The 27,565-nt window shown below is 34.3% G+C and overlaps 2 protein-coding genes across 4 annotated transcripts; both read right to left on the bottom strand.

The window, feature by feature from the left end:
* Positions 1-1,074: 1,074 nt before the first annotated feature.
* On the bottom strand, positions 1,075-13,379 carry LOC148617932 (uncharacterized). Of its 3 annotated transcripts, none has more exons than XM_088585615.1 (10): positions 13,270-13,379; positions 11,402-11,441; positions 10,522-10,584; positions 10,135-10,203; positions 8,083-8,178; positions 6,627-6,948; positions 6,072-6,254; positions 5,405-5,709; positions 1,784-2,301; positions 1,075-1,542 (listed from the first exon to the last, which is right to left on the bottom strand). In XM_088585615.1, exons 2-10 carry the CDS (start codon positions 11,413-11,415, stop codon positions 1,247-1,249), a joined length of 1,866 nt encoding a protein of 621 aa, XP_088441741.1. In that variant the 5' UTR covers positions 11,416-11,441; positions 13,270-13,379; the 3' UTR covers positions 1,075-1,246. The 3 variants fall into 3 exon arrangements, with proteins under 3 accessions (XP_088441741.1, XP_088441740.1, XP_088441742.1); XM_088585614.1 differs by having other exon boundaries at positions 11,402-11,513; positions 13,270-13,356; XM_088585616.1 differs by having other exon boundaries at positions 8,083-8,163; positions 11,402-11,513; positions 13,270-13,356.
* Positions 13,380-16,345: 2,966 nt separating this feature from the next.
* Positions 16,346-27,332, bottom strand: LOC148617931 (uncharacterized). Its single transcript, XM_088581662.1, has 10 exons — positions 27,185-27,332; positions 24,786-24,854; positions 23,317-23,436; positions 22,789-22,914; positions 22,266-22,394; positions 21,229-21,369; positions 19,913-20,035; positions 19,175-19,291; positions 17,453-17,596; positions 16,346-16,528 (listed from the first exon to the last, which is right to left on the bottom strand). The coding sequence occupies exons 2-10, from the start codon at positions 24,844-24,846 to the stop codon at positions 16,395-16,397; spliced, it is 1,095 nt and encodes a 364-aa protein (XP_088437788.1). The 5' UTR covers positions 24,847-24,854; positions 27,185-27,332; the 3' UTR covers positions 16,346-16,394.
* Between the last annotated feature and the right edge of the window lie 233 nt (positions 27,333-27,565).

The raw sequence follows: 27,565 nt of genomic DNA, 5'->3' as shown, positions 1-27,565 counted from the left end.
TTAAGCAAACTACCAATAAACTCTAAATAAAATGTTTCGAAAATGGTTCGTGTTACCTGGGTTTATACCCATTAACCCCTGGGTTAGCTGGACAATTGTCTTCAGTCATGCAGATCTTTTTCTGTTGACTTTGAAGTTACATAGCTAAAATTTAAACATTTCAGAAATCATCCCAGCTGTTTTGTTGCTTGTGTAAATGTTTACAGTTTTTAAACACCTTCGATTCTAAGTGGCAATTAATCAGTAAATGACATGTTGTAACAAACCATTAAGGCAATCTTTTCTTTCCTTAAGAATTCTATTATTACAATTTCCAATTTTAAGGAACGGTTTCATAAAACATGCTATTTTTATAACCATTTTAGTTATCCCTCGGTTGATAAGTTTCTAAAATTGTTTTTTTAATTCCCTTTTGATCAAAATCAAATGAATGTGTGTCTACGTGTATTGATTCGCCACTGTGTGTCTACGTGTATTGATTCGACACTGTGTGTCTACGTGTATTGATTCGCCACAACATTTCTTTACCTACTATACAACAAAAACGATGGCTTCATTTCATATGTGACAACATCCCTTCGGAACCGTAATGTGAAGGTTTCATATCACAACTCATACGCCATGCAAGAGCTGGACGAAAATATGTCATAGACTTTTTTTACCATGCTAGACCTCGTACAATTACACTTCTGGAACAGGGTTATTTTACTCAATGTTTAAAGTAATAACAACAATAGTTCTATTGTCGTCATCATGAACTCGTGGATCGTTATGGTGTATCCATCCGCACCGATTTTTTCACTGTCACAGTTTTTCGTTCCTCTTTCGTCTACCGTGTTATTGCATTTTAAAGCAACTCGGCGGGTTTCCTTGAAAAGCAGAGGACGCTTACACTGCCTTGTATTTTAAATGCTTCCAGTTTTTAGTGTGGGTAGTTCATGTACAACTGCTTACGTGTTATTCTATTGTCTAGTCTTTATGCTTGAATTAAAATCTATTTTATTATCGCTTGAATCCCGGTTCATTAATTTCTCTTTAAATTTAAAAGTTATGATTATGCAGAACACTCTAAGAGAAAGTTATGCCAAATTCATTGACTTCTATTAAGATGTTTCAATATAATGTTAACAACGACAATACCTCACTTTGGGAAATAATTGTCAGGTCTAATACCGTCTTTTAATTTTATCAATAAATTAATGTGAACCAAATGTGTTTTTTTGTTGTCATTTGATAAATCAGATGATTAATTCGGTTTCAAATCCGACAACTTTTTTCCTTTCTTGTTCAAGTCACGAATTTCATCAGCAAGGAGCTTTTCTCCTGTTTCCTCAAGCGCACTTATCAGTTTTGTTACCCTCATGCAAGACTTTTGTTTCTTGAGTGCCGTTTTCAGCAGTATCATCTTCTGCACTACACTATTCGGATAGGTCTTACAAATATCTAAATATTGTGTTGCGGTCATGTCCATGTTGATAACAATTTCAAAAACATTTTCGAGTAGACCAGCTAAACGCGTCAATCCTTTATCGTCCACAAAATCTGCAATGCAGTATATGAAAAATATCAAATTCCACAGAAAAGAAATCTTGTCTATAGTACATTGTATATGGTTTTTTCATGAAAAAGACAGAACAAAATTCTTATAATTATATCAAAGCTGTTTATTTTACTTAGTTGAACAGTAAAATTGAGGTCTTTTTGTCATAAAATGTTGCTGCAAGAGCAATTGCTTTATTATCTTAATAAATTAGATTTGGCTTTTAATACAAAATTGACTTACTACCAGAAAAAAAAGATGAAAGATTATCCACTTGTGTTACAACTTTCTTCCGACTATCCGGATCATATATAATATCATATAAAGCTTGTTTCCTACTTCGTACAGTTATGATTCCACAAGACTTCCCAATTAATAAATCAAGTTCGACTCCAAACAGGGTAAAGTTCTCCCGAGCAGATGGACAAAAAAGTATTTCTGGATGTTTCACCTTTGCATCAGTCGGTATTTTGAATTTGCCTCTTACGTCAACTTTAAAAATAGTTTTAACGGGTCTTGCAGGTATATCTTTACTTGCCCATTCTTTAATGTATTCATAGCCTTTGTCGTTTTGTCTTGCTTGAGCAACATGATTAACTCTTTCTACCTCCACACATTCCATCATGATATTCATATGCTTCTCGTCTGTTCTTTTTACAAACAATAAAATTTTGCAAAAATTCTTCAACCCAAGAAGCCGTTCAGTTTCTGTTGTGACAGATTCGCGCGCTTCCCATCGAGGAGATGTTGTTGAGTTAAATCTGAAAAAAAAGGTTTAAGTAGTAAATGGTCTCTTTGAAACTAAACAAATATAACCAAGAAACGATGCAGATTGTCGCATAAACTAGGATAGGAAAATTTAATGTACCATAATATAATACTGTCATACCTGGTAAAATCATTCTACTTTCAAATTTCAAAGACAAACATATTGTGGTCACAGTTTCTAAAATAATCATGTTTTCCTCCACGGATTCGTGCTTTTATAAATTGTGAGTTTTGCTAATGAAAACCTGGAAATATTCAGTGTCTTACAGAAGTTTTATGATCGTCATCATGAACTCGTGGATCGTTATGGTGTATCCATCAGCACCATGAAAACTGACTTATTCAACGGGTCATAGTTTTCCTTTCCTCGTTTGTCTACCCCGGAATTGACTTTTTATGAGCAACTCGGCGGGTGTTTCTAGAAAAGGAGAGGACGCTTACCCTATCGGTGCACCTGGTCCATGCTCCCAGTTTTTAGTGGAGTCCGAGTTGCTCATTTACTTTTGTTACTATGTATGTATGATTTTAGTTACTTTATGTTCTTTGTTGTGTATGTCTGGTTTCCATGTCTGGTCTTTGTCCCTGGAATACATTCTTTTGATTACCGCTATAACCTTGGTTCCCTTGATTACTCCTTCCAAAGTGAACTATTACATAAAGCTACAATTTAGAATTACATATAGTGTTAAACAGAAAATATAGACGTCATTTTGCAGACAGCTTATTATTATTATTTTGATTAAATTTATGCCAATTTTTATCAACATATCTTTTGTAGAAAGTTGGAGAAGTCTTTTATATGCCAAGTGCCTACGAGTGAAACGTCAATAAGTACCATTAACCGTTGGATTCTAAGTTATTTTTGGATGTCGTCACGCACGCTCTAGTTTTTGAATGGCAAAGGTTAAATGGCAAGAATATACAAATTTTTTAATGGATTTTAATATTTGGCAGCTTAACTGTGAATTTTGAATAAACAACAATTTTGGCATTCCAGTTGTAAAACATGACGGATAGTAATAGTTATGTTTTATTTTCAAGACAGTTGTGTTGTAAGTCAATGGCTACTGGTCAAGCTTTTCAAGACAGTTGTGTAAGTCCATGGCTGCTGGGCAAGACAGTTGTGCAAGTCCATGGCTGCTGGGCAAGACAGTTGTGTAAGTCCATGGCTACTGGTCAAGCTTTTCAAGACAGTTGTGGAAGTCCATGGCTGCTGGGCAAGACAGTTGTGCAAGTCCATGGCTGCTGGGCAAGACAGTTGTGGAAGTCCATAGCTGCTGGGCAAGACAGTTGTGCAAGTCCATGGCTGCTGGGCAAGACAGTTGTGTAAGTCCATGGCTACTGGTCAAGCTTTTCAAGACAGTTGTGGAAGTCAATGGCTGCTGGGCAAGACAGTTGTGTAAGTCAACGGCTAATGGGCAAGACAGTTGTGCAAGTCCATGGCTGCTGGGCAAGACAGTTGTGCAAGTCCATGGCTGCTGGGCAAGACAGTTGTGTAAGTCAACGGCTAATGGGCAAGACAGTTGTGGAAGTCCATGACTGCTGGGCAAGACAGTTGTGTAAGTCAACGGCTAATGGGCAAGACAGTTGTGGAAGTCCATGGCTGCCGGGCAAGACAGTTGTGTAAGTCAACGGCTAATGGGCAAGACAGTTGTGGAAGTTCATGGCTGCTGGGCAAGACAGTTGTGTAAGTCAACGGCTAATGGGCAAGACAGTTGTGCAAGTCCATGGCTGCTGGGCAAGACAGTTGTGTAAGTCAACGGCTAATGGGCAAGACAGTTGTGGAAGTCCATGGCTGCTGGGCAAGACAGTTGTGTAAGTCAACGGCTAATGGGCAAGACAGTTGTGTAAGTCAACGGCTAATGGGCAAGACAGTTGTGCAAGTCCATGGCTGCTGGGCAAGACAGTTGTGTAAGTCAACGGCTAATGGGCAAGACAGTTATGCAAGTCCATGGCTGCTGGGCAAGACAGTTGTGTAAGTCAACGGCTAATGGGCAAAACAGTTGTGGAAGTCCATGGCTAATCGACATGACATTTTTGTAAGTCCGTGGCTACCAGGCAAGACAGTTGTGCAAGTCCATGGCTAATGGGCAAGCTTTCTTCAAGACAGTTGTGTAAGTCCACGACTATTGGGCAAGACAGTTGTGCAGGTCCATGGCTACTGGGAAAGAGAGTTGTGTAAGTCCATGGCGGATGGCAAGACAGTTGTGTAAGTCCACGGCTACTGAGCAAGACAGTTATGCAAATCCATGGCTACTGGGCAAGCTTTTTTAAGACAGTTATGCAAGTCCATGGCTATTGGGCAAGACAATTTTGTAAATCCATGGCTAATGGACAAGACAGTTGTATATAAGTCCATGGCTACTGGACAAGACAGTTGTGTAAGTCATGGCTACTGGACAAGACAGTTGTATATAAGTCCATGAAACGGGGCAAGAGAGTTGTGTAAGTCCACGGTTACTGGGTAAGACATTTGTGTAAGTCCACGGATACTGGACAAGACATTTGTGTAAGTCCACGGCTACTGGACAAGACAGTTGTGTAAGTCCATGGCTGCTGGACAAGACAGTTGTGTAAGTCCACGGCTATCGGACAAGACAGTTGTGTAAATCCACGGCTACCAGACAAGACAGTTGTGTAACTCCACGGCTACTGTGAACATTTTTTCTAACATTTAAGATATAAATAAAGTAAACTTCAGGAACTCGTTTTTTCAATATTTACTGTTTGCTTGTTTAACTTAGAGAAAGCAATTGAATCTTGGACTAAACGGAATAACATCTGATCTTATGTAAAAAATCAATGCAAAAAATAAATAAATAAATAAATAAATCAACCAATATTAGAAAAAAAATCATAATTGATTTTTGACCTTTTTTTGTTATAGACGTGATAACTAACGATAACTTTTCGATAGTGCTTGAAATATACTTTCCATCATATTCCGGTACATGTAATTCAAAATTATTTTATAACTACAAGAAGAATATTATATGCTAATGCAACAAAACTACAAAAACACATTTTATTATGTTTTAACACATTTGTAAATCATAAGAATATTCATTTTTAAGTCTCACATAAATCAATAATTACCCACAAAAGGACCTAACTTTAAAGAAAGCCTTCCCGTCATTTATAACAGCTTCTGTTTCTGTTTCTATTAGTTTTCTTTCTTCTGTTAACTTGAATACCAGAACCTGCATATCTTGAGGGGCCAGTGTTGTGCTATCAATAGTGGTCATTGGCAACTCTATCTGCACATCTTTTAAAAAATCTATATGAGGGATATAAACACATGGGGATAAAGTTGTAACTGCCCCGGTATCTTTTCCTCTGGTAGATTCTTCTTCGGTATTATCTTCGGTATCGTATTTTCCCTCATCAATTATTGGAACTAACTATTAAACAATAAAAGACAAAATATCCAATAACACTGTGCAATTCATAAAAAAAGTATATTGATATTCAATGCAAATTGTTGAAGGATAGAATCAAGGGACGTGTGTCTTCATAAAAGTTCATATATTGGGACGAACGGTAGTGAAAAAGAACATGTTAGGTAAAGTTAAAAAATGTGATTATCAATGAAACCTAGACTTGTTGTAAGATATTCGATAGGCAGTTGACAGGTCATTATCACATTTAACTTTTTGTAATAAGATCGTTTTCATTAATCTTGCATGTTCCTGGTAAAACACAGATTATATCTCAATTCATAATTTAAGTATTTTATTTGATAAATACTCAAAGTTTTCTTTACCTCAACTTCAATGTGCTCGTCTTTGCACACCGCACCTTCAGGGAATGATATCTTAATACCTTCCTCAATTTTAGACTGAAAGGTACAACCTTCACTTGAAATAGTGAATTTCTCTTTCTTGCTTCTTGCAATAATGCATATTCTCTCTACACGAAGATCGGTTGCAAATATAAAAGCCAAATTCTGAAGAGGAACAAACAAAACCCGTTATTTCAAGTATGTGACTAAGCTAAACGATAAATATTTTTGCAAAATTACCGAAGTCTGGTTGCACAGCCGTATTTTGTGAGTACGTGAAACAAAAGACCATCATATAATATAAAAAAAAACCAATTCACTTCAACTTTAATGCTAGAAATTAAATGAAACAAATATCATGAAATAGTAAAAAAAGCCATTCCATTAGCATTCACAAAAAATACTTACCCATGGAAAATTAATTTTATAATGGAGTAGACAAGGACTATATACTTTTCTGATTGTGGAATTGTATCCTTTTAAGGTAAACGTTAATTTTTGTCACGAAAATATTAACTAATAGTATATAGGACTTACTTCATAATCACAGTCATCGATGATGCGCCAATCAGACACTCCTTCATTATGGTAAAAGACAACTGCTTTGAAGTCATAATATTTGGCATTAGGAATTCTTTCTGGTTGTGACCATTTAATTATCATTTTTGTTTTGTCATATATGGTCTCCGGTATTTCCTGAATACAATAGACATCTGTTGCTATCTTGCACCCGCCAAGAAGGCCTAAACGTTCATCTTTTAGTAAATGATGACGTTCTTCAGATGATATTGGTTCTGACGTAATGTCATGATTTGACAGGAAAGCACCATACATGGTTATGCCATTATCAGCTATGACTCTTGTTAAAGAGAAATAAAATCATGATAATAAGGAATAAGAGTTCTCAACGATACTATTGAAGGTAAAAGCATGGAGAAGGAGGAACTTGCTATTCACGATCCTGGAGCAACGACGACAAAAAGAAACAAACACACACAAAGTTCAATTATCAGAATATTCAAAATGTAGCCTTTGAATATTTTGGTTCCCCCTTTTTTCTCCACAACGTGGCGGGGTTTCACTTAATGTCCCTATTTTAATTTCAGTTAGCTTCGAGTTTTATTAATTTTTTTCTGGTGAACACTTGAAAATATGTTTTTGTATCGTGTATGAAACGGGCGAGGTTTGAACTAATATGAAAAGTTGTTAATTAAATGCAATTTTTGATTAATTTATAAGATATGCTTAGACTCTACTAGATCCAGATGAAGCTGTATACGTTAAAATATAGTATATATATTTGCAAATTATAAATCGCAATGTTTTAAATGAGAATCAAGAAATGAAATTTCAAACATGTTTTGATATTCTAAAATGTGATGTAAAGCATAAGGCTTCTTTTATTAAACTTATGGTGAAAGAAGCATCCCGAAATTTATAAGGATGGTTGTCTAGATAATACAGTTTGGCTGGCAAAATATTTTGTAAATATATAAAATGCTGTTTGTTGATGTAGATACAGTGAAATCTAAAGTCCGAAAGATACGAACACCTTTCTTAACCATATACATTTCACGTCCCTTTACATTAATTTAAATGTATTTTGAAACTCGGTAAACCGAGCAACTGTCTTAACCGAACACATTACTAAACAGAGCACTTGTCTGAACATCACCTGTCTAAATCGATTATCTGTTTAAACCAAACACCTGTCTAAACCGATCGTCTGTCTAAACCAAACACCTGTCTAAACAGACCAACAACCTGCACCAATCACCTCTATAACCCGATCACCTGTCTTAACCGAGCACATGTCTAAACAGATCAACAATCTGGATATATCACCTGTCTAAACCGATCACCTGTCTAAATCAAGCACATGTCCAGACCGAACAGCAGCTTTAACCAAACACATTTCGAAACCGAACCAGTTTACAGTTCAAAAAGGTTTCGACATGTTCGCTGTTTTGTTTATTGTTGTTATTCTACTTACTCTCGAATGTTATCGATGCCGTATTCTTCTTCAAGGTTTGTGCGCATAATTTCAAAGCTTGTCCAATCTTGTTTTCCTGACCTGCATTGCACTTTACTTATCATAATACATTTTAAAATAAGAAAATTAAAGCAAATTAAAAATTGATGTGCCTTAGTTTTACATCGAAGATTTATTATTGCCATCTGAAAACCATAAGTGATTCCATAAATTTGACATTATATACTTTTTCACTAATTGAATTTTCGAACGTTTATAGAAGCCAAATAGAAAAGAAAATAAGTCAGTTAAACACACTTCTTCTATATAAACTTTAATCATGTTGATATATTTTTGAAATGGCTATCAAAAATTTGTTCTGTTCTTGATGATTATCATAATGAATTGAATAAGGATACGTCCCTTCTGTTACCGAACTAAATAAAATATTATTTTTTAAATATTCCAAGTATTTGAATAAACACATACTACAGATGCGGAAAATGAAAACACATGTATATTGATTTAAATTTCAGTAAAACGAAATTAACACTTTATTTGCATGGAAATGGGCTTTCAAAAATCATTTTTCGCAAATAACAATTTGTGTCGTTTTGTAAAGCATTTTGTACTATTGAACAAAAACAGAATGTAGAAACAGGAAAACAAAACAAAAAATCAAAGTTTTCGGCCCATTATAGGCACACAAGGATGTGACACGTCACCACTTGCACGTGCAGCTCATTGTTACAAATTTTAAGAAGGGGTGAGAAACCAAAGTCTCTAAAGAGCCTGAATCGTTCATCTGGCTTGATAAGCAACATTATATATCTGTAAAAGTGGTAATGTTTTTTCTTGGATAAAAAATACTAAAGCATTAACCGAGAGAATTCTTTTGAATTATGTCCCTTAGTTTCTGAAGAGACTTTTTTTAAAGTAATAAAATTTAAAATAGGGCTATTACTCCAACATGGCTTAGCAGATTAACACGAATATTTGATCACAGAAAGACCTCATACGAAACACTTTTATCCCAAGTCAGAATTCGGCTAGGACCAATGGTCTTTGAAATATATGTAAAACACTTCTGTCTGGCCCTATGCTTTATTTTTAGTAATGGTGGCCATGTTTAAAACAGATAAAGAATTCCTATACTCTTACTATGCAAACTACTTTGTGGTCTGAGGAACACTGCAACCAAGTTTGGTTCTAATTGGTTTAGTAGTGTTAAAGAAGAAGTAAATACTATTGAAAAAAAAAAAAAAAAACCGAAAAAACGTCAAAGATGGGAAATATCTCTAACATGGCCTTCCAGATTAACGCGAAAATTAAACACAGAGACATATCATCATGCTAAACACGTTTACCTCCAATCTGAATTTTGCTAAACGCAATGGTTTAGGAGTTAAATTCGAAAAACTTTCCTCTGTTTTCTATGTTCTATTTTTAGTAACGGTGGTAATGTTTTTTTTGCGGATAAAAAATCCCCACACCACTTCTAGCAGAATACCCTAAGGAACATTTAAGGAACAAGGTTTTTATTAGTGCAGCTGTATTAGAGGAGAAGAATTTTGAAATAAATCGACGACGACGACGAAAACGACGACGGACGCTAAATGAAAGCTTACGTGGCCCTTTGATTGATTGATTGTTGGGGTGTAACGCCCGAGCAGCAATATTTCAGCTATATTCAGGCGATGAATATGAAGTGGATGACAAAATGAACATGAAATGATGAAATGAAAAATGGGATGGGACACAAGGATAGTGGGGTCGACAAATTTTGATTGCCACTGGAAATAGGGAGAGGTGGGTAAGGTCAGGCAATTTAGCCTCCTGTGGCGGAGCCCGATGGTTCCTACTCCGGGAGAATACCACAGTAGGGTTCTTTAACGTGCGATGAACGTCGTGGCCTTTTGAAACAGGTGAACTAAAAAAGATATAATACACTTCTACTTACTCTTGTGTAGATAATTTTATAAAATACATTATGCGGACATTGTTTTTGATTTATGAAATCATATGAAGAATAATGATACTTACATAAGGTAAAAATTCCCGTTCCAAACTTACCCAGGTGACTCGGACGGATCATTTAATTTTTTGTCCTCACCAGTCATATTTTGAGGTCCTGGTTTGAATCTAAATGTAACGTGTAAATCTTATTATAGAATTACTTAAATAAAGAGAATGACAACTGAAGTCCATATTTCAAGGCCATGAAAACACCAAAAACAACCGTAATCGTAATGGTCCTAGAAATGGTAAGTTAAACCAGGTTTTATAACGTACAGTGATTAAAAACGTTATGGTATTTTTACTTATATCTTAGAAATAGCTTATTTTATGCGGATATTTCCGAATGACGACGTAATATAAAGAAAAACAGAAATGCATTTTATACAGAGCTGTATGTTTCTAGATAAAAAAAATAAAATTAAATTCCCGCCTTAAACTTACCCAGGTAAACTTTGCTGCTCATTACAATTATTGTCCTCACAATTCAGAGGCTCTTGCTTGGATCTGAATAAAATATATAAATCTAAGTATAGAAAATTTTTTTTAAAGAATGCATAGTTAATTCAACGATATCGAAAAAGAGGGGAATGTCATTTTTACTGATAAACTGCTAAACGACAAAGCCAAATATATCATTCAAAATTTTACTTAGAACACAACATTAAACATTACATTACATCCAATTAACAATTGTTTATTCTTTTGTATGGTGTTGTGCTGACAATGTAGAACTTTACAAAATAATTAAAACAAAAATACAAATAGGTCTACGGAATTTAGAAAAAAACTTAAAGGAAAAAAAATATAAAAATATTTTGTTCACACTGTATTTGCATATACGTTCAATTGAATTACAAAGATACTTCACGACATTTTCTTCGGTGTTATCATCAATGTTGTTCTGTGAGACATTTTCTTCACTGTTATCATTAATGTTATTCTGATAAGGTTAGAAAAAATATTTAAAATGGATAAGAATTTGAACAGCTAAACTTCAGTTACTTAGAAACACTACGCCAAACTTTTCTCCCCACGTACGACCTTTTCCTGAATTACTACGTATAATTCTGTTAGCTTAAAGGCTGTGCTACACGTTTTGAAAAAAAAAATCTCAGGGCATGAGCACCATTCCTATAAAACGTCGAAGTACGGTGTACTATATTAATTTGCATAAAGGGATAAAATTAAGCACTGAGAATGGAAGAGATTTTAAGCTTCGAAATAGCGAATATACATTATGTGCCGGGGAAAATGACACAACGCCTAAGTAGATATTTTGAATATGTTTGTCTTTTCAAGATATAAAAGTTTATATACATACTGCGTGCCTCCCATTGCTGAACTGGAACCACACCTCTTTTCTACAAATGTTTAAATGATCAATAAATAAACCATGCAGTGAAATTGATTCTATGTGCGTACTCAAATAACCACTGAAAAAAAATTAAAAAGTTTTATTTCATTTATAAAACAAAAATATTGTTTAAAATTACAATAAAAAAACACCACTTAAATATAGTAACGCCGAAACATGTGCCGAAACATGTGTATATCTTGTTCATAACGTAATAATTTAATTTGATTTCAAACAAGCTTTCTGATTGGTTTGTTCTCTTTAAACAAACCATTTTTTTAAATAAAAAAATCCAAAATGAAATTACGTTTTTAACACGAACCAACTATCATTTTTTTTACTGTCATCCATTAGAAATTAAATTATACACCGTAAGGAATGTTTCTTGAATTTGAATGGTTTATACTCTATGACCTGGTTTGGGTCAGTTCATACTTTTTATAAGTGAAAACTGCCGCAAACCAATTTATTTTGTATAATTTGTTGAAAGATTAGGATCGTTCCATTATAAGATGGTGCCGAGAATGATTCAGGAATCGATCATAGCAATATTATATATTCGATTCGCTACATTGTGGTTGTAACTCGTGTTTCTGGGCATGCATTTGGATCTTGACGTATTTGAGTTGCCCCACGTGATTTTTGCAGATATTTGTTAATTTTAAATTGTAAGCATACTTAACTACGGCTTTTAGTAGAAGCTCTGCAAGTTGCCGACTGCATCCTTTGCAATGTGCAAGTTCAAAGTAGTAAATATGTGTAAGTTTATATTCACATGTCTTCAAATGACTAGTTTTTTTGTCGTATTGGAAGAGTAAAGGTAAAAGTTTTTAAAATTCAACAATCTATTCCCTTCCGTTGAATTTGACAAGACATCAAGGATTTTGTACACACCTGGTCTTGTGCACCCAAACTAACCGCTTATTATTCTACAAACGTATTTATTCTTAATCTGGTTGCGGAGGTTCATTTTAAGTCATATAGTACGGAATTAATATTGATATATTGAACTTGTATTATATCCTCGGACGATCGATTAAAGTATCTGCACCCGTTATACATCTTAGGTACTCGCATCCGTCTTTTATCTTAGATATCGACACCCGTCATGCCTCGAAAGAGTACAAAACAGTTTTCCCGATCTCGAAGCGTCATCATTTTGTCACAGGACAGGATTATAATGAGAACATCCACTTCATAACACTTAATCATCATAATGAGAAACTTTTTAAGTAGCACTCCAGCTAAGGATCATGCAAAATGTGATTCATGGGTAAAAAGCCTACATGATTTTATTTTTGATATTTTGTTTGAAATATCATAGTAAACAGAAATTAACATTTAGTTTTTCATATAACCCGTGCTCTTAGGAGATAAAAATTATATAGAATGCACTGTAGATTTCCAAATTAAGGGAGATAACTCTGTAAATGACACTCAAATACAATAGAATCTATTGGATTTTCAATGTTGATTATCCCCTAAGAGCAGGCAGATTTTAATGAAAAATTACACATTTCATAATATAGACCCATCAAACAACTTAATTACAAAAATAAAAATATGTAGCCTTTTTTGGGATGCATCACATTTTTCAGATTTCGCACGATTCTTACAAAGACTGTTACTTAAAAAAATATTATACACTATAAATAATGAAATACTTACCCTTTAGAATCTGAAAAAAAAATTGTTGTGTCACACAAACCGATTTTGAAAAATTCCGAAAAAGAAAAAAAAGATCACAACGTTTTTATTAAACGTCTTTAACGGAAAGATGCTGAACAAAGAAAACTAGCAGAAACGGTAATAACATAGCATAACATAAAACTTACAAAATATAATTCAACTAAGAAAAAAAGTCTGTTGAAATCTTAACATTCTTCTTGCTTGGCGAATGGGTTTTAAAACTATGTAGGAAAATGATGTACGTAACTCGTTCAAATGATACGAATCAGGAAGCATGAATTTATGATTATTTAGCTAACCATGCCAATAGATTACTTTGATATATTCAGATATGTTGCCAAAATTTCAAATGTGGGTATGTTGTTGCTTGAACGTTAATAGATAGTTTAAATCGATCTTTGATAAACACAAAAGGAACAATACAAAAATATTATTGAGGTTACATGAGATTAAACTTACGGTGTTTTGTTCGTTTGTTTTTGTGTAGTCCGATAAAAAGGACTACAATACTGGAATTTAGCAGTTGCCTGAAGACAAAAATACTTAATTAGGAATTACCAAATGGACGGTATTATTGAGCGAACATTGTACACAATTTATTTTATGATATCAATCATCTAACAGGAAGTTAACTAACCAATATATGATAATCGACAATGTACCATAGAGTATCAAAACCTACATGTGTGATTTTTTAGTCCAATCACAGTCAAAAGATGTTGTTTATTAACTAAAGTTTGATTTCAATATCATTTTGCAATTTTGCATTACTGCTATGTCAAACGTTCATATATTATCTTCAATAAAGTAAGGAGTTCCGATCATCCCTTTTATATTTTGTCTTTGTTTCTTGGATATGGATAAAAAAAAAATAAAAATTGGAAAAAAAATATTAACACGGAATGAAAATTATGATAGGAAGTGAGAAATGGGAATATTTGATAAAGATTCTGTGAAGATATGGTGGTGCGAGATGGGTATACTACATTAAAAAAAGCATTGTTTTTTTAATGGAAAACTCTGAAAACGTTCTGATCAATCTGAAATAGATAGTGTACATCTATAATATTTAATAAAATTTATGTAAAAGTTTCATGAAATTTCATTCTGTGGCGTGGAAATCGCAATTAATATGGGAAAGTCACCCCGATAAGAGATGGGTACCCTATGCTCATAAAGGGAAGAGTCAAATGTTTTCCTATTATAAACCACCAAAATATCTACTTTAAATCAGAAGATGTGCACCTCTATTTTTCAACAGACATTCTCTGAAAGTTTCATTAACCTCAGTTGTATAAAGGGGGAGGGAGTTGACGGATAAGTGAGGGATACACCTATAAAGGCTGCTTGAATCATATATTAAAAAAAATTTTTTTTTGCTATCAAAACCCACAAAATATTAAAATCATAAACTAAAAAAGAAGGTGCATATCTGAATTGTAAAATAAATATTCTGTGAAAGTTTCATTGCATTCCATCCAGTTGTGTAAGAGAAGTTAGGGGTAAAAAAGGGGTAATTTCCTCTACGTAATGGCAGTACATACAGGAGTACGTACACAGCTATTACCGTATACCCCCACTTTGCAAGCGATGGTATAATATATCAAATTACAGTTTTCTGTAGAAAAACAATATTTATTACCAAATGCATGACTGTATTAATATTTTTTACAGGAACGACACATTGTATATACTATTTATATTGTACAAGCAAAATTTACTTAGACAATATAATAATGATTAATTTTAAGTACATGTTTTAAAATAAAACATACATGGGGATTTTTTTTTGTAACAGGTGAGTCACTGGGAAAAAAAGTTCACGCAAGTTTATATCATGTCTTCAATAGCGTTGACAATTATGATAGTTCTTTTTTTGTCCTTTTAAAGATGACTTTAAAGTTGACATCACTGATAATAGTAAACGTGCTTATCAAAGTGATACTGGACTGACATGAAAAAATTAATCAATGCCTTTGCTGACATTTATTCCTTCATTCCTTATCATAGATGAAAAGACTATAATAATTAAAAGCAGCTTTAATCTAACTAAAACCTACGGTGAACTCTTGGGCCTCGGAAAGATTGAGCAGTTCCTTCTTCTTGCTAAACACCCGTTATGACGTTCGTTGAACATCAAGTCCAGTAAAAAAGGGAAAAATATCTTTGACAGATAGAGGTTGATCATATTGAAAAAAAAAGACATTTCATATTGGTCAGCCAGGTCATGCAGACAACCATACAGAATCAAGATACAAATATCCGAAACGCTGGTGCAGTGTTTCATGGAATACTACTTCATAAAAAAGGATTATTAGCAATTGGAAGATCAAAGAAATCGCGCCTGTTATAGTTTAGTTGAATGCTTTTCAATCTAGTCAGCGTTGCGATGAAATATACAGATTTGTTTTGTTTACCTGTAGTATCCTTATCTTAAAAGTTTAGGGTAGATACATGAGGATAGTCATCTACAAATATTCATTGTAACTGTGCAGAAAAATCATATTATTCGTCTGTGGCAATCCTTTCGTGGAGAAAATGTTTGTCTCGTAAGAGTGTAAAATTAAATAACAAGTTGGGGCACACCATGGGTAGCTGCATGGTTGCCTAATATCTGTTGAAAGGGAAATCAAGGGAACCAAGATTCGAACGGTAATAAAAAAAATAAACATACACAACACTGAACATGAAAAAACCAAAATAATACGCACAAAGAATCAAAGGAAAATGAGCAACCTAGACTCCACTAAAAACTGAGACCATGGACCAGGTGCACCGGTAGGGTTTGTTTTCTAGAATGCTCATAAAACGTAACATCTGGTGTAGACGAATGAGGGAAGGTAAACAATTAATCGGTGATCAAATTGGTTCTCATCGGAGCCAAACTTAATTGGGTCAGGACTACGTCCACGTGACCATATTTTGTTGGTAAAAATAGATACAAAAATATATACTTTGTGATCAATATTTCTTTCATATTTATTTTTAAATAATGACCTAACGATGATATGTGATGTGCAAAACAAAAAATAAAATATTCCATAGGTCTGCACCAATGAAAATAATATCTAAAAGTCATCTTTAAGTGATACCACATGTCTGTTTATTTTCCGACAGGCGTTTAAAACGAAATTTAAAAAGAATGGAATTTACCTTTCATTATTATAAACAAATTGACCCGTATGAGGAGGGCATCTGCAATTAAATGAGTAAATAACTAAATTAATCTTTGATTTTCATACGTTTTATTCGAGCATTTTACCGTTTTTCACTACCCACACGCTATTGCATAACCCAATGGTTCCCTCTTCTCACATCGACAACTAGAATAGCTGTTACCATGTACCACCGCTTGAAATCCTTCGTCTCCAATTTTAAAACATTTTCCAGTGTCATCTTTACAATCTATAATTATAAAAAGATAACAGAACGTGAAAACTGTGGTTTTCATTACTCATAGTTTGAATTGAAAAGAGTGGCTTAAGTCAATACGGCAACCATCTTTCAAAGGTGATTCCTGTGCTTTGACTTCAGAGGTATGAGTGGTATGGAGAAGACATAGTTCATTTGTCAAGACACCCAATTATTCTACCGATTTCAGTAAATAGGTTTGTAAAGGTTTTGCATGTATGTTGGTGTTTTTAAAGAGTAATCCAGGGAACCAAGGTTTTAGCGGTAATCAAAAGTATGTAATCCAGGGACAACGACCAGACATGGAAAACAGACATACACAATAAAGAACATAAAGTAACCAAATCATACATACAAAGTAACAAAAGTAAATGAGCAACTCGGACTCCACTAAAAACTGGGAGCATGAAGCAGGTGCACCGGTAGGGTAAGCGTTCTCTGCTTTTCTAGAAACACTCGCCGAGTTGCTCATAAAAAGTCAAGTCCGGGGTAGACGAAAGAGGAAAGGAGTAGCTCATTGGTGTCCTTGGTGCCCTTGGTTACTCTTTCAATTGATTTACTGAAAACAAGATAGCATTGCAGTGGTAGTTTTTTTTATTAATGCTAGACAAATAATTGCATATTTTTCTGCCTCAAGACATTTTGTAGAGGTGCGAACACTTTTTCATAGTGTTCCTATCATATGAAAATGTTAACAGCCAGGATATATGAGCAAAGCAATGGCTTCCAGGGGTCGGAACCCTTTTTTGATGGAAAATTTTCTTGATTTCGTTCAAAATCCGGCAAAAATGTGTAAATACATGTAATTGCAATGATCCTTTTTTCAAAACATATGGTTCCACCCTGGTAAGACATGAAAATCTGCTAGGAATTGGGCGTGCTTATTAGGAGGTTGTGAAATGTTTTATAGGTATTAACCTCGTCGAAAGACTTCCATGCCCATGTGAACATCCTGCTTCTTTCCATTTTTCTTTATTCTCGATTTGCATTTCAAAGCTAGACAATTTAAGTTGTCATAAGCAGTAGAGTTCTCAAATATACACTGGTCTTCATACGAGCACGCTGAAATAGAGATAATAACATGACATAACACGCACTGATGTGCTAGTTATACCCCCACAATTACAGGAAGTTGACATCGGATGCTTATAAGATAAGCCTCATATACACGCATAAACATTTGAAATCTATCCCAAGATAACTGTGACGAGATTAGGATAGACGGAATGCTTTCAGCAAACCATTAAACACATGTTACTAAAAGGTAATCTAGGCATCTAGTGTCTAAGGAGGAGTTACGTTACTGTGTCTAAGGAGGAGTTACGTTACTGTGTCTAAGGAGGAGTTACGTTACTTTGTCTAAGGAGGAGTTACGTTACTGTAACAACATACTATCATGGTTTTTTACTGTCCTTACAAACAGTGGTATATTGCGAGGTCTGCTACGTACACATATATTTTCAATTTTTTTAGACCTACAAGGGTGTATCTCTTCTTCTCGCTCCATCTTTTGTAATAGTGCAAAAACCGTTTTGATTTTTCTACTTTGTACATTGAACACCACACTTCATGACAGGTCACAGTTCAGTGCGTTCTTATTCACCAATATTTCTATACAAACCAGGAGATTGAAAGTATTAGGTTGTGGATAGAAGCGCAATAAATCTCATTTGTAACGGACAATACACAAAGGATGAATGTTATTTAGTAGCCATGTTTAAGAACACCGTATACTTTAATTAATACATATTTACTCTGGCGTTCCATGAGAGAATGGTCATTTGTACACGGAGACATACCAGACATAATCCTCCTTGTTTCATGCTTGAATACGCGAAATTGTGTTATCAAACAGAAATGTAAGGGGAATATGTCAAAGAGTTAACATTGTGTAGATATATGAACATTTTTTTCAAAGCGTTCATGTCATGTGAAAATATTTACATCCAGGATGTAAATAAACAAAACAGTAAAAAATACAATACCAAATGCAGCAACATTTAGGCTTTCAACCCTCGAAAGTACAGGTAAACAATGATGATGTGTCATCCAAATCTTTCTGATTCATTTTAACGACATTATTCTGTCATCAAAGCTTCTTCGGTAATATAATGAAACTACGTCAACTAACCATCATCGGTACATACTTAGTATGCTTAGGTATACAACACAGAGTTTGAGTATATGTTCTTCCTGACCTTTGGAGTGTCACAATCGTGTGTAAGCACCCGGGTTTGAGAGTTTAACTTGTACTAAACAGGGTCAATTTGAATGATCGAACTTTCGCGTCCGGAAATGTATGAAATATCTAGGTTTGGACGTTAAACAATAATCAATCAATCAACAATCAATGCATACATTCCACCTACCATCTAATTCTTCTTCTTACAACAAGAACAGGAAGACTGTTTTTTGTCAACTGTCTGGAAAGTGTAACTTTACAAACATAATTTGGGAAGTATTAATACTAATACAACAGATATGAAAGGTTGAAAAGAAAAACATTGGATGACTTCTTGTAACAAGCGGTGGAAATTCTGTTGTTGATGAAATTCAAAACTGTTTTGGTTAACCGAAAAAAAAAGAGTGACAACCCATGCATGATTATATCTGTGATTAATTGTTAACTACTATGCTTACCGCGGGATACAGTTACCCAACCCTGTTTGGTGCATGCTTGTTGGTAACACGGATTTTTGTCATCATTATTCTGAGGACTATCATCATATATGCAACCGCCTTTTGCATCTTCACAGCCTTAAAAAGGATAATCTGAATATTAACAACAACAAACTAAATATAAAAAAAACAGAAGTTTGTTACATTCTAAGGACTGTTGTCATACAACTTCTACTAAGTGGCAATTGTCGTAGAGTTTTTCAAGCTGCAGAATGAACTCGTATTTTTATTATATTTCTTTAATTATAGCTTTTGAGACACGAGTATGTAGAAGTTAGTGTCTTTAGACCTTTTGAGACACGAGTATGTAGAAGTTAGTGACCCGTATCCTGGTAAAATAGCAATATCGACCATGATTACCCGTGTTATATATAAACAACATAATTTTTTAAGAGGATAACCATACAATGCTGATGACCAAGTTTTGTAATAATCCATCAAATGAGTGGTTTGAGAGGAGAAGATATTTAAGGAAAAAAGTCATAATATTAAGACACGACGACGTCGGAAGCAAAGTGATAACAACAACAAACAAACAAACAAACAAACCAAAAAAAAAAAAAAAACAACACACACACACAATCAATTTCATTGGTGATTACATTTGATGTCTTCTTTGTTTTTCTGTTATAAGCGTTTTAGATCTAGAGATTTGTATAGACAACTGTACCACTATAGCATTACTTAGGGAGTATATACCGTATTTTTCCAGTTCCATCTCCATAACTTTTCCGTTATAGGTACATTTGTAAGTAGAACACTTGTGCTTTTCGGATACACCTTCTATGATACAGGCCTTCCTGTCATTTAGGCCATAGCAACCTAAAGATCAAATAAAGGTTAAAGCAGACTACAAAATCCTGTGAATAAAATAGGGTAAACGGACACGCAACTTTTTGGAGGATATCACATAATAACTCGGGGTGTAAAATTAGATCAGTGGTATAAGGGGTTTGTCTGCAGAAACAAACCGCAGCAAGACGTCATTTCAATCCCTGTTTTCTCTATAATACGTCATTTCTGAAAGATTTTCCTTTTACATCTTCGTGACCAAAATAAAAGATGCTCCTATCAATTAGAGAAGAAAGAAAAGACTTTGTTTCGTAAAATTATGAAGAACGTGGACGCTTTGTTGTAAATCTGTATATATATTACTGTACATACACATGGCTAGGCCAAGCATAATAATCTGCTTTTCATGTTCCCATACATGCACCTTCCCCAGGTAGGATTCTGAAGCAAAGGTAGAATCCCTGACTTAGGAGGATCAAAAGATGGGGGAATAGGATTAATATATTTTTTTTCAAACCAAATATTTTTTTCAGTTGGGTCTTTTTTTTAATAGATAAAGTGGAACAGAACACACATATTCAATTATTTCAGGCCTGATATTTAGTTTTTTCCCATCTCATTAGCATAATTGATATGGTAAAAATTGGGTGCAATGGTTAAGCATAAACGTTAATATTTTGTTTTGATCAAGAGCAGGTCACACGCTTTATCAAACAACACTATAACAAAAGAGGCTTGACAAAGCGTCTCTGTCAATTACAAAATTTAGTTTTCTTTAAAACTTTAAAAGAAAACAAAATCAAATAACTTCAAACGATATCGTAGTTTGTTGTGGGAAAGTAGACTATGTATGAAATATACATCACAAATACCTATCTTATAACGCGCGCGAATACAATCATGGTCATTCATTAGAATAAAAAAAAAAAAAAAAAAAAAAAAAAAAGAAAGAAAAACACACAGATACAGCGAGATTGGGTATGATGAATATATCAAGAGGCCACAACCTCCATGGGTCTTCAAAGAATGATGAGGAAACCCTCATATCACACAGCTGGCCGTAAACATATATTATATGCAGGTACAGCGAAATAGTTGTCCACATATACTCCAGCAACATAAAAGTAGACTAAAAGTGAAAACGAAACAATACATATAGTACTATGGCGTGATCACAACTCTCCCCTTTTTTAAGTCTGGCCACTGATATGTATCTTCCTCACCTCTATTTTTCAGAACAAGTTTTGCTACTTTGTTTTCATTTCTATCAGACGGAACCTGACATCTATAGGTTTGGCAGTTCTTGGTCACTGTCTCGTCAAGTTCAAAACATCGTCGACTGCCTGTCGTATTCCATGAACACCCTATGGTAAAGTTCAAAGCAACCAAATTTAAAATTTCCTATTCTTGAAGTATAATAACGAATTTTCTTCACTTCATCGTACAGTTCATTACTTTAAGTACTATATAGTAAATATGTGCGCTTCATCTATTATCCCTTTCTGATGGCTTGCTCCCAGTTTTAGTGGAGTCCGAGTTGCTCATTTGCTTTTGTTACTTTGTATGTATTATTTTAGTTATTTTATGTTCTTTGTTTTGTATGTCTGTTTTCGATGTCTAGTCTTTGTCACTGGATTACATTCTTTTGATTACCACTAGAACCTTGGTTCCCTTGATTACTCTTTCATTTTCGTTTTAATTTTAAAATTATTCTCCCTAACCTGAAATTCAGGATCCACCCATAAAATTTATTTCATTTTACTCTATTAATTCACTAGATCTGCTATCCAGGATATGAAAATTTTCACATGTCATGAGCACTGCTTACTTAGTATCTGTGATTTTTTCCCAGTGTTCTTAACTAATTTGCAGACGTCAAATGTTATGCAAATTATCACGTAAAGGAGCACTGTCTACCAAATGATTTGTAAATTCATTATAAATGTAAATGGTTATTGTCCCTCGCCACGAGGTGACAGAAAAAATATGGTCATAGTAGGCGACCATGTGAATGCAACACCTCTGAAACTGTTTGACGGATTCTTATAATATTTATATATATGACATTTATATATCGATATGGAGTGTACTCGTCTTGCGCATACTATACAATCGTTTTGATTCGGTGGATTTTGTTGGAGTTACACTATTTTTCTTCTTGATATCTTTTTCTAAAAGTTTGCAACTGTCACATACTTCTTAAATTAACAGCGCAATTATCTATTTTATCTATAAATGTAACACTCCAGTAGCTCTGTACCTTGTTTAATAGGAACTACAGTCGGTATAAAGGTTGTAGCGTCCTCCTTCATAACTGTACACCTGTACGTATTACATCCCTTCTTCCATTTGGAGTTCTCTTTCTTGCATTCACCATCATCGAAACAAGCTATGTATAATTTTCATCATATTGTGTAACCTTTCCAAGTTCAAGGATTTCAAACCATCGTGTAAAGTGTATAGTGTATTATAGTGTGTAGTGTAAATTAACTTTGAATTAAAATTGGTTGAACTTTATTTTGATTTGAAATAACATTTTAAAAGACAAAAAAAAAAAAAAAAACATTTTAAAGAAATAAAAAAGCTACATGTAAATGTACTAGTGTCTAAATATATCTGTAATCATCGTCTTCGTATAAAATATATAGAATCAAAACGTCTTTGCTATAACAAAAGCGATAAATTATAATTAAACCACTGTATAACGATATTTAAAACATTTTAGCAGCTTTTTCACTTTTTTTTTTCACTGCAGTATTGGTAAATAATTTATATATACTGACCAAACTGGACGACTTCAGTAGCGTACATCTTGACATTTCCTTTTTCAACTTTTGTACATTTCATTTTGTTACATTTGTACGTCCACTTAGCGCCTTCGGTATAACAGCTACCCTCAGATATACATCCTGAAAGTTAATACGAAAATATGGGATTTTCGAGTTTTCCGTAATAGATATAAAAAATAGATTGTACATGAAAGTTGCACTTTTCAAGAGTTGCCGCTCTTGATTTGGTTGGTTAAGTACGAAAAAGTAAAAAAAAAAAACTTTCCACAAAAATTAAAAATAGTATTTTTACACTTATGAGACAGATTACAGAATAAAAAGCACAAAATAATCCCTTCACAGCATACCAACATTGTATAAACTTCGATTTTTGGCATTAACATGTATCACTATGAAGATATACACAACTTATCTGCTCAAGCAGAACACAAAGGGTTATAAAAAAATCCTTTTTGAATAATTAAAAAAAATTTGCAATAAACGGCGTACTTTTATAACCCAGATAATCACTTCACGACGTACCTTTATAACCAGCTACCCATTCTCCATTTCGACATTTCTTCACTTTACACCACAACTTGACAGACTCTATAACTTCTTCGCCGTGGTGGTACGTTTTTCCTTCGTCGTTGCGACACGGAACTGCAAAAAAAATTAATTGGTTTCCTTTTTAATGTTATATTTGTAGTATCCGTATCTTTCTTATCATTTATTTTTTGTACTTTACAAAGGAAGGTGAATGATTAAACCAAGATTTCAAGAAGGGATGTGTGTCATTTACAAAATGTAGCGTATCACGTTCGGAACTTACACTAGTAAAGATGATACGAACGTATGGCGCTGTGTGGAGAATGAAAACGATCGTAACATTTACAAATTTTGGAGAAATAAAATGTTAACATCACTCACTTTTATTTTCTGGTTAATACCAAAATGCAGAAATTATATATATATAAATTATGAGTTCAAAAACAAAAGAATATTGTTTACAAGTTTAATTCTCATTCTAACAGCTGTAGCAAGGTTAAAAGTCTATTACATGGATAATATACACATAAAACGGAAGACTTTAAGGCAGAGTTTTTTTTTCTAGCATAAGAGTGTTAGGTTCTGTTCGGTTTATTAAGGTTCAAGACACATTTAAACTCATATAATGGACTTTAAAAAGTGACTGGTTTAAGCAGGTTATCGAATCATCCAATGTTCGATCGGTTAAGACATTTTATTGTATCTTATTTACTAGGAAACAATCATTTGACAAGTCCTGTTTTGGATATATTTCTTATCTTATAATCTCAATTGATTGTCTTGAACATATACTTTAAGTCTGGTTTTAACTTTTAATTTTTATCCCCTAAATCAGTGGCGGCTCCAGAGAGGGGGCAGGGTGTTGGCACCCCATTTTTATTGGAAAAAAAATGTCATTTTCATGTGTAAAATTGACAGAAAATGGCCAATAATGTCTTAGCACCCCCTTTTTCGGCTGGCACACCTCATTTTCAAAATTCTGGATCTGGTCTTGTAAATCTATTGGTTGTTTGATCAATGACTTATCTTTTAGTCTTTTTCATGTTTATCATTTTATCTTTTAAAAAATCAACGATTCTTAAAACATACAGTCAAGCGTCTGCTCTTCTGTTCTTATTATTATATGCTATATAACCAATGTTCCTCATAAAACAGGATAAAAAATAAAACAAAATATAAAAAAAGTAAAAATCCAAAGTCGTGTTATGCCTCTTCAATATTATACCCACAGAGTACAAAGAAACCTATCTAGACCGAAGCCCGAATAATCGGAAAAACTTGTCTAAATCAGTAACTTTTAAAGTCTTTTATATTAATTTAAATGTATTTTAAACCTTGTTGGTAAACAGGAAACTTGTCTAATCCGAACCAATTTTAAAGTCAAAAAAGGAGTTCTGGTTTAGACAGGTTACAATGTATTTAAAAGTAAACAAACAACAAGGGAAGGAATGCTAACTACTCACGTTTGGCTGCATATGTAATGCTTAAGAACTGCAAGGCAATGACAATCTGAGGGGAAACCATCGTACCTCCTTAAAAAAGAATGTTATTATTTGTATACACTTTTCTCCCTTAAACTGAGGAGACAGAATGAAATTTAAGGTATTTGATATGACTGTGAATATTACGGATTAATATAAAATTCAAAACTTTCCAACAGTGGAAAATTGAGTTAGAAGCACAAAGGAAGAAAATTAAACAAATTAAATTGGTGATTTACTTTTGTTTCTTTTTTCAACAGCTACATCTCGATTTCCTTTCTAGTAATTCCACAGTATTTGCTTATTTTTCAAATATATGATCCTACAGTTTTCAGTTTTTTTTCTTAATTCACTAAATCAAAACACATTTCTTATCTTGATAACGACATCTGAATATTTTATTTCTGACTTTGATGCACGTTTAAGCCTGTCATAGTCATTATGTTAAGTCTACCATTATCTTCGTGCCATGCCTGTCGTGATATTCATGTAACGTCTGCCATGGTCTACATTAAATGCCTGCCATGGTCTACATGTAATGCCTGCATGGTCTACATGTAACGTCTACCATGGTCTATATGTAACGTCTGCCATCTTCTACATCAAGTGCCTGCCATGGTCTACATATAACGCCCGCCAAGATCTACACATAACATCTTCAATGGTCTAATGTAACGCCCGCCATGATCTACAGGCAAAGCCTTCCACGGTCTACATGTAACGTCTGCCACGGTCTACATGGAATATCTGCCTTGGTCTACATGTAGCATATGCCATTGCCTACATGTAACGTCTGCCATGGTCTACATGTAATGCCTGTCATGGTCTACATGTAACACCTGCCATGGTCTACATGCAATGCATGTCATTGTCTACATGTAACGTCTGCCATGGTCTATATGTAACGTCTGCCATCTTCTAAAAGTGCCTGCCATGGTCTACATGTAATGTATGCCATGGTCTACATGTAGCCAGCTAAGATCTACATGTAACACCTTCAATGGTCTACATGTAACACCTTCGATGGTCTACATGTAATGTCCGTCATGATCTACATGTAATACCTTCAATGATCAACATGTTACGTCTTCTATGATTTACATGTTACATGTACGCCTGCGATGACATAGTCTTCAAGATACGTCTGCCTTGGTATAAATGATAAGCCAGTCATGGTTTACAAGTAACGCCTATCACGTCAAGGTCTACATGTTACGCCTGTCATGTTGTGATTCACATGTTAATTTCCAACATGTTACGCCAGATATGATCTACATGTAACACCTGTCATGATATACACGTTACACCAGACATAATCTACATGATACGCCAGGTACGATCTATTTGATCGCACCCAATGATATACATATATCATCTGTCATGGTCTACACGTTTCGCCTGTCATGATCTTTAGTGTATATTTGTCATTATCATTATGTTTGGCTTGCCATAATATTCATTGGACGTCAGCCATGGTCTTTATGTTTAATTTGCCTTGATGTACATGGTCCACCATCCATGATCTACATGGTCCACCATCCATGATCTACATGTACACCATCCATGACCTACATGTACACCATCCATGATCTACATGGTCCACCATCCATGATCTACATGGTCCGCCATCCATGATCTACATGGTCCACCACCATGATCTACATGGTCCACCATCCATGATCTACATGGTCCACCATCCATGATCTACATGTACACCATCCATGATCTACATGGTCCACCACCATGATCTACATGGTCCACCACCATGATCTACATGTACACCATCCATGATCACGATTTATTATACATTACACCTGTCATGATTCATGTTACGTCTGCCACGATCTTCATGTTACGTCTGCCATGATCTTCATGTTACGCCTGCCGTAATCTTCATATTACGTCTGCCATGATCAGTTGGCCATGATCTTCATGCTACGTTTGTCATGATCTTCATGCTACGCCTATCATGATCTACATGTCATGCCTGTCATGGCCTTCATGTTACGCCTGCCAATGATCCACATGCTACGTTTGTCATGTTCTACATGCCATGGCTATCATGATCTACGTGTCATGCCTTCCATGGTCTTCATGTTACGCCTGCCGTAGTCTACACACTTTGCCTTCTGCATGTTATGTTACGTTTTACGATTGAATTTTACGAATAGGAAAGTCAATGATTTTAGTGTTGTTTTGAGGATAAGAACAATATTTTGACATTTCCGGTTTCATTTGAGTCTTGCTAAAAGCAGTAATTACCGCAGGGTTCTCTAGGCAAAGTGTGTTACGAAAGTATTGGTTTAAAACCAAAGTTCGTTAACTGGATAGCCTTTGTCTAATTATTGTTTAAATTGATTTTAAGCAATTACATGTCTGACCTTTTTGTTCCAGCTTGAATTTTAGTAGAAGTATCCTTAGTTTCACAGTATTTCAAAAAAATATATTTCTCACTTTTCTGCCATTCTAGTTACAAAACTTCACAGTACATAGAGGGAATTTGATTCACTTCTTCTTAAAATATTGACAAAAAAGAATAAAACACATTTATAATGACCATTTTATTAGATTATAAATGAACATTTTATTGGTGATAATCTTCCATTTTTATGATTTTTATTGATTATGGTGACCTAAGATGTAAATCATTTTCAACGTCAATAGATCCTTTCTGCTAACTGTGGGATATTCGATGAGCATGCGTGCAGCATGCTCTATATACACTTCCGCTAGGAAAATTCTTCTGTTCTACCCAAGTGTTA

This window comes from Perna viridis, chromosome 5 (genome assembly GCF_037379345.1).
Source record: "Perna viridis isolate PV_CMFRI_1.1 ecotype Kerala chromosome 5, ASM3737934v1, whole genome shotgun sequence".
Classification (NCBI taxonomy): domain Eukaryota; kingdom Metazoa; phylum Mollusca; class Bivalvia; order Mytilida; family Mytilidae; genus Perna; species Perna viridis.
This window is presented reverse-complemented; position numbering and strand designations above follow the sequence as displayed.

Bases quoted from the DNA above. Each gene is read 5' to 3' on its own strand.
- LOC148617931 (XM_088581662.1), bottom strand. From the start codon at position 24,846: ATGGTTTCCCCTCAGATTGTCATTGCCTTGCAGTTCTTAAGCATTACA. The intron at 22,915-23,316 runs GTACGTCGTGAA...ATTAACTTTCAG, and splicing joins ATGGGTAGCTGGTTATAAAG to GATGTATATCTGAGGGTAGC. The intron at 17,597-19,174 runs GTAAGCATAGTA...TCTCTATTTCAG, and splicing joins TTGGGTAACTGTATCCCGCG to CGTGCTCGTATGAAGACCAG.
- LOC148617932 (XM_088585615.1), bottom strand. The intron at 2,302-5,404 runs GTAATTATTGAT...CTTTTTTTTCAG, and splicing joins AAAGTTAGGTCCTTTTGTGG to ATTTAACTCAACAACATCTC. The intron at 1,543-1,783 runs GTAAGTCAATTT...ACTGCATTGCAG, and splicing joins TTCATCTTTTTTTTCTGGTA to ATTTTGTGGACGATAAAGGA.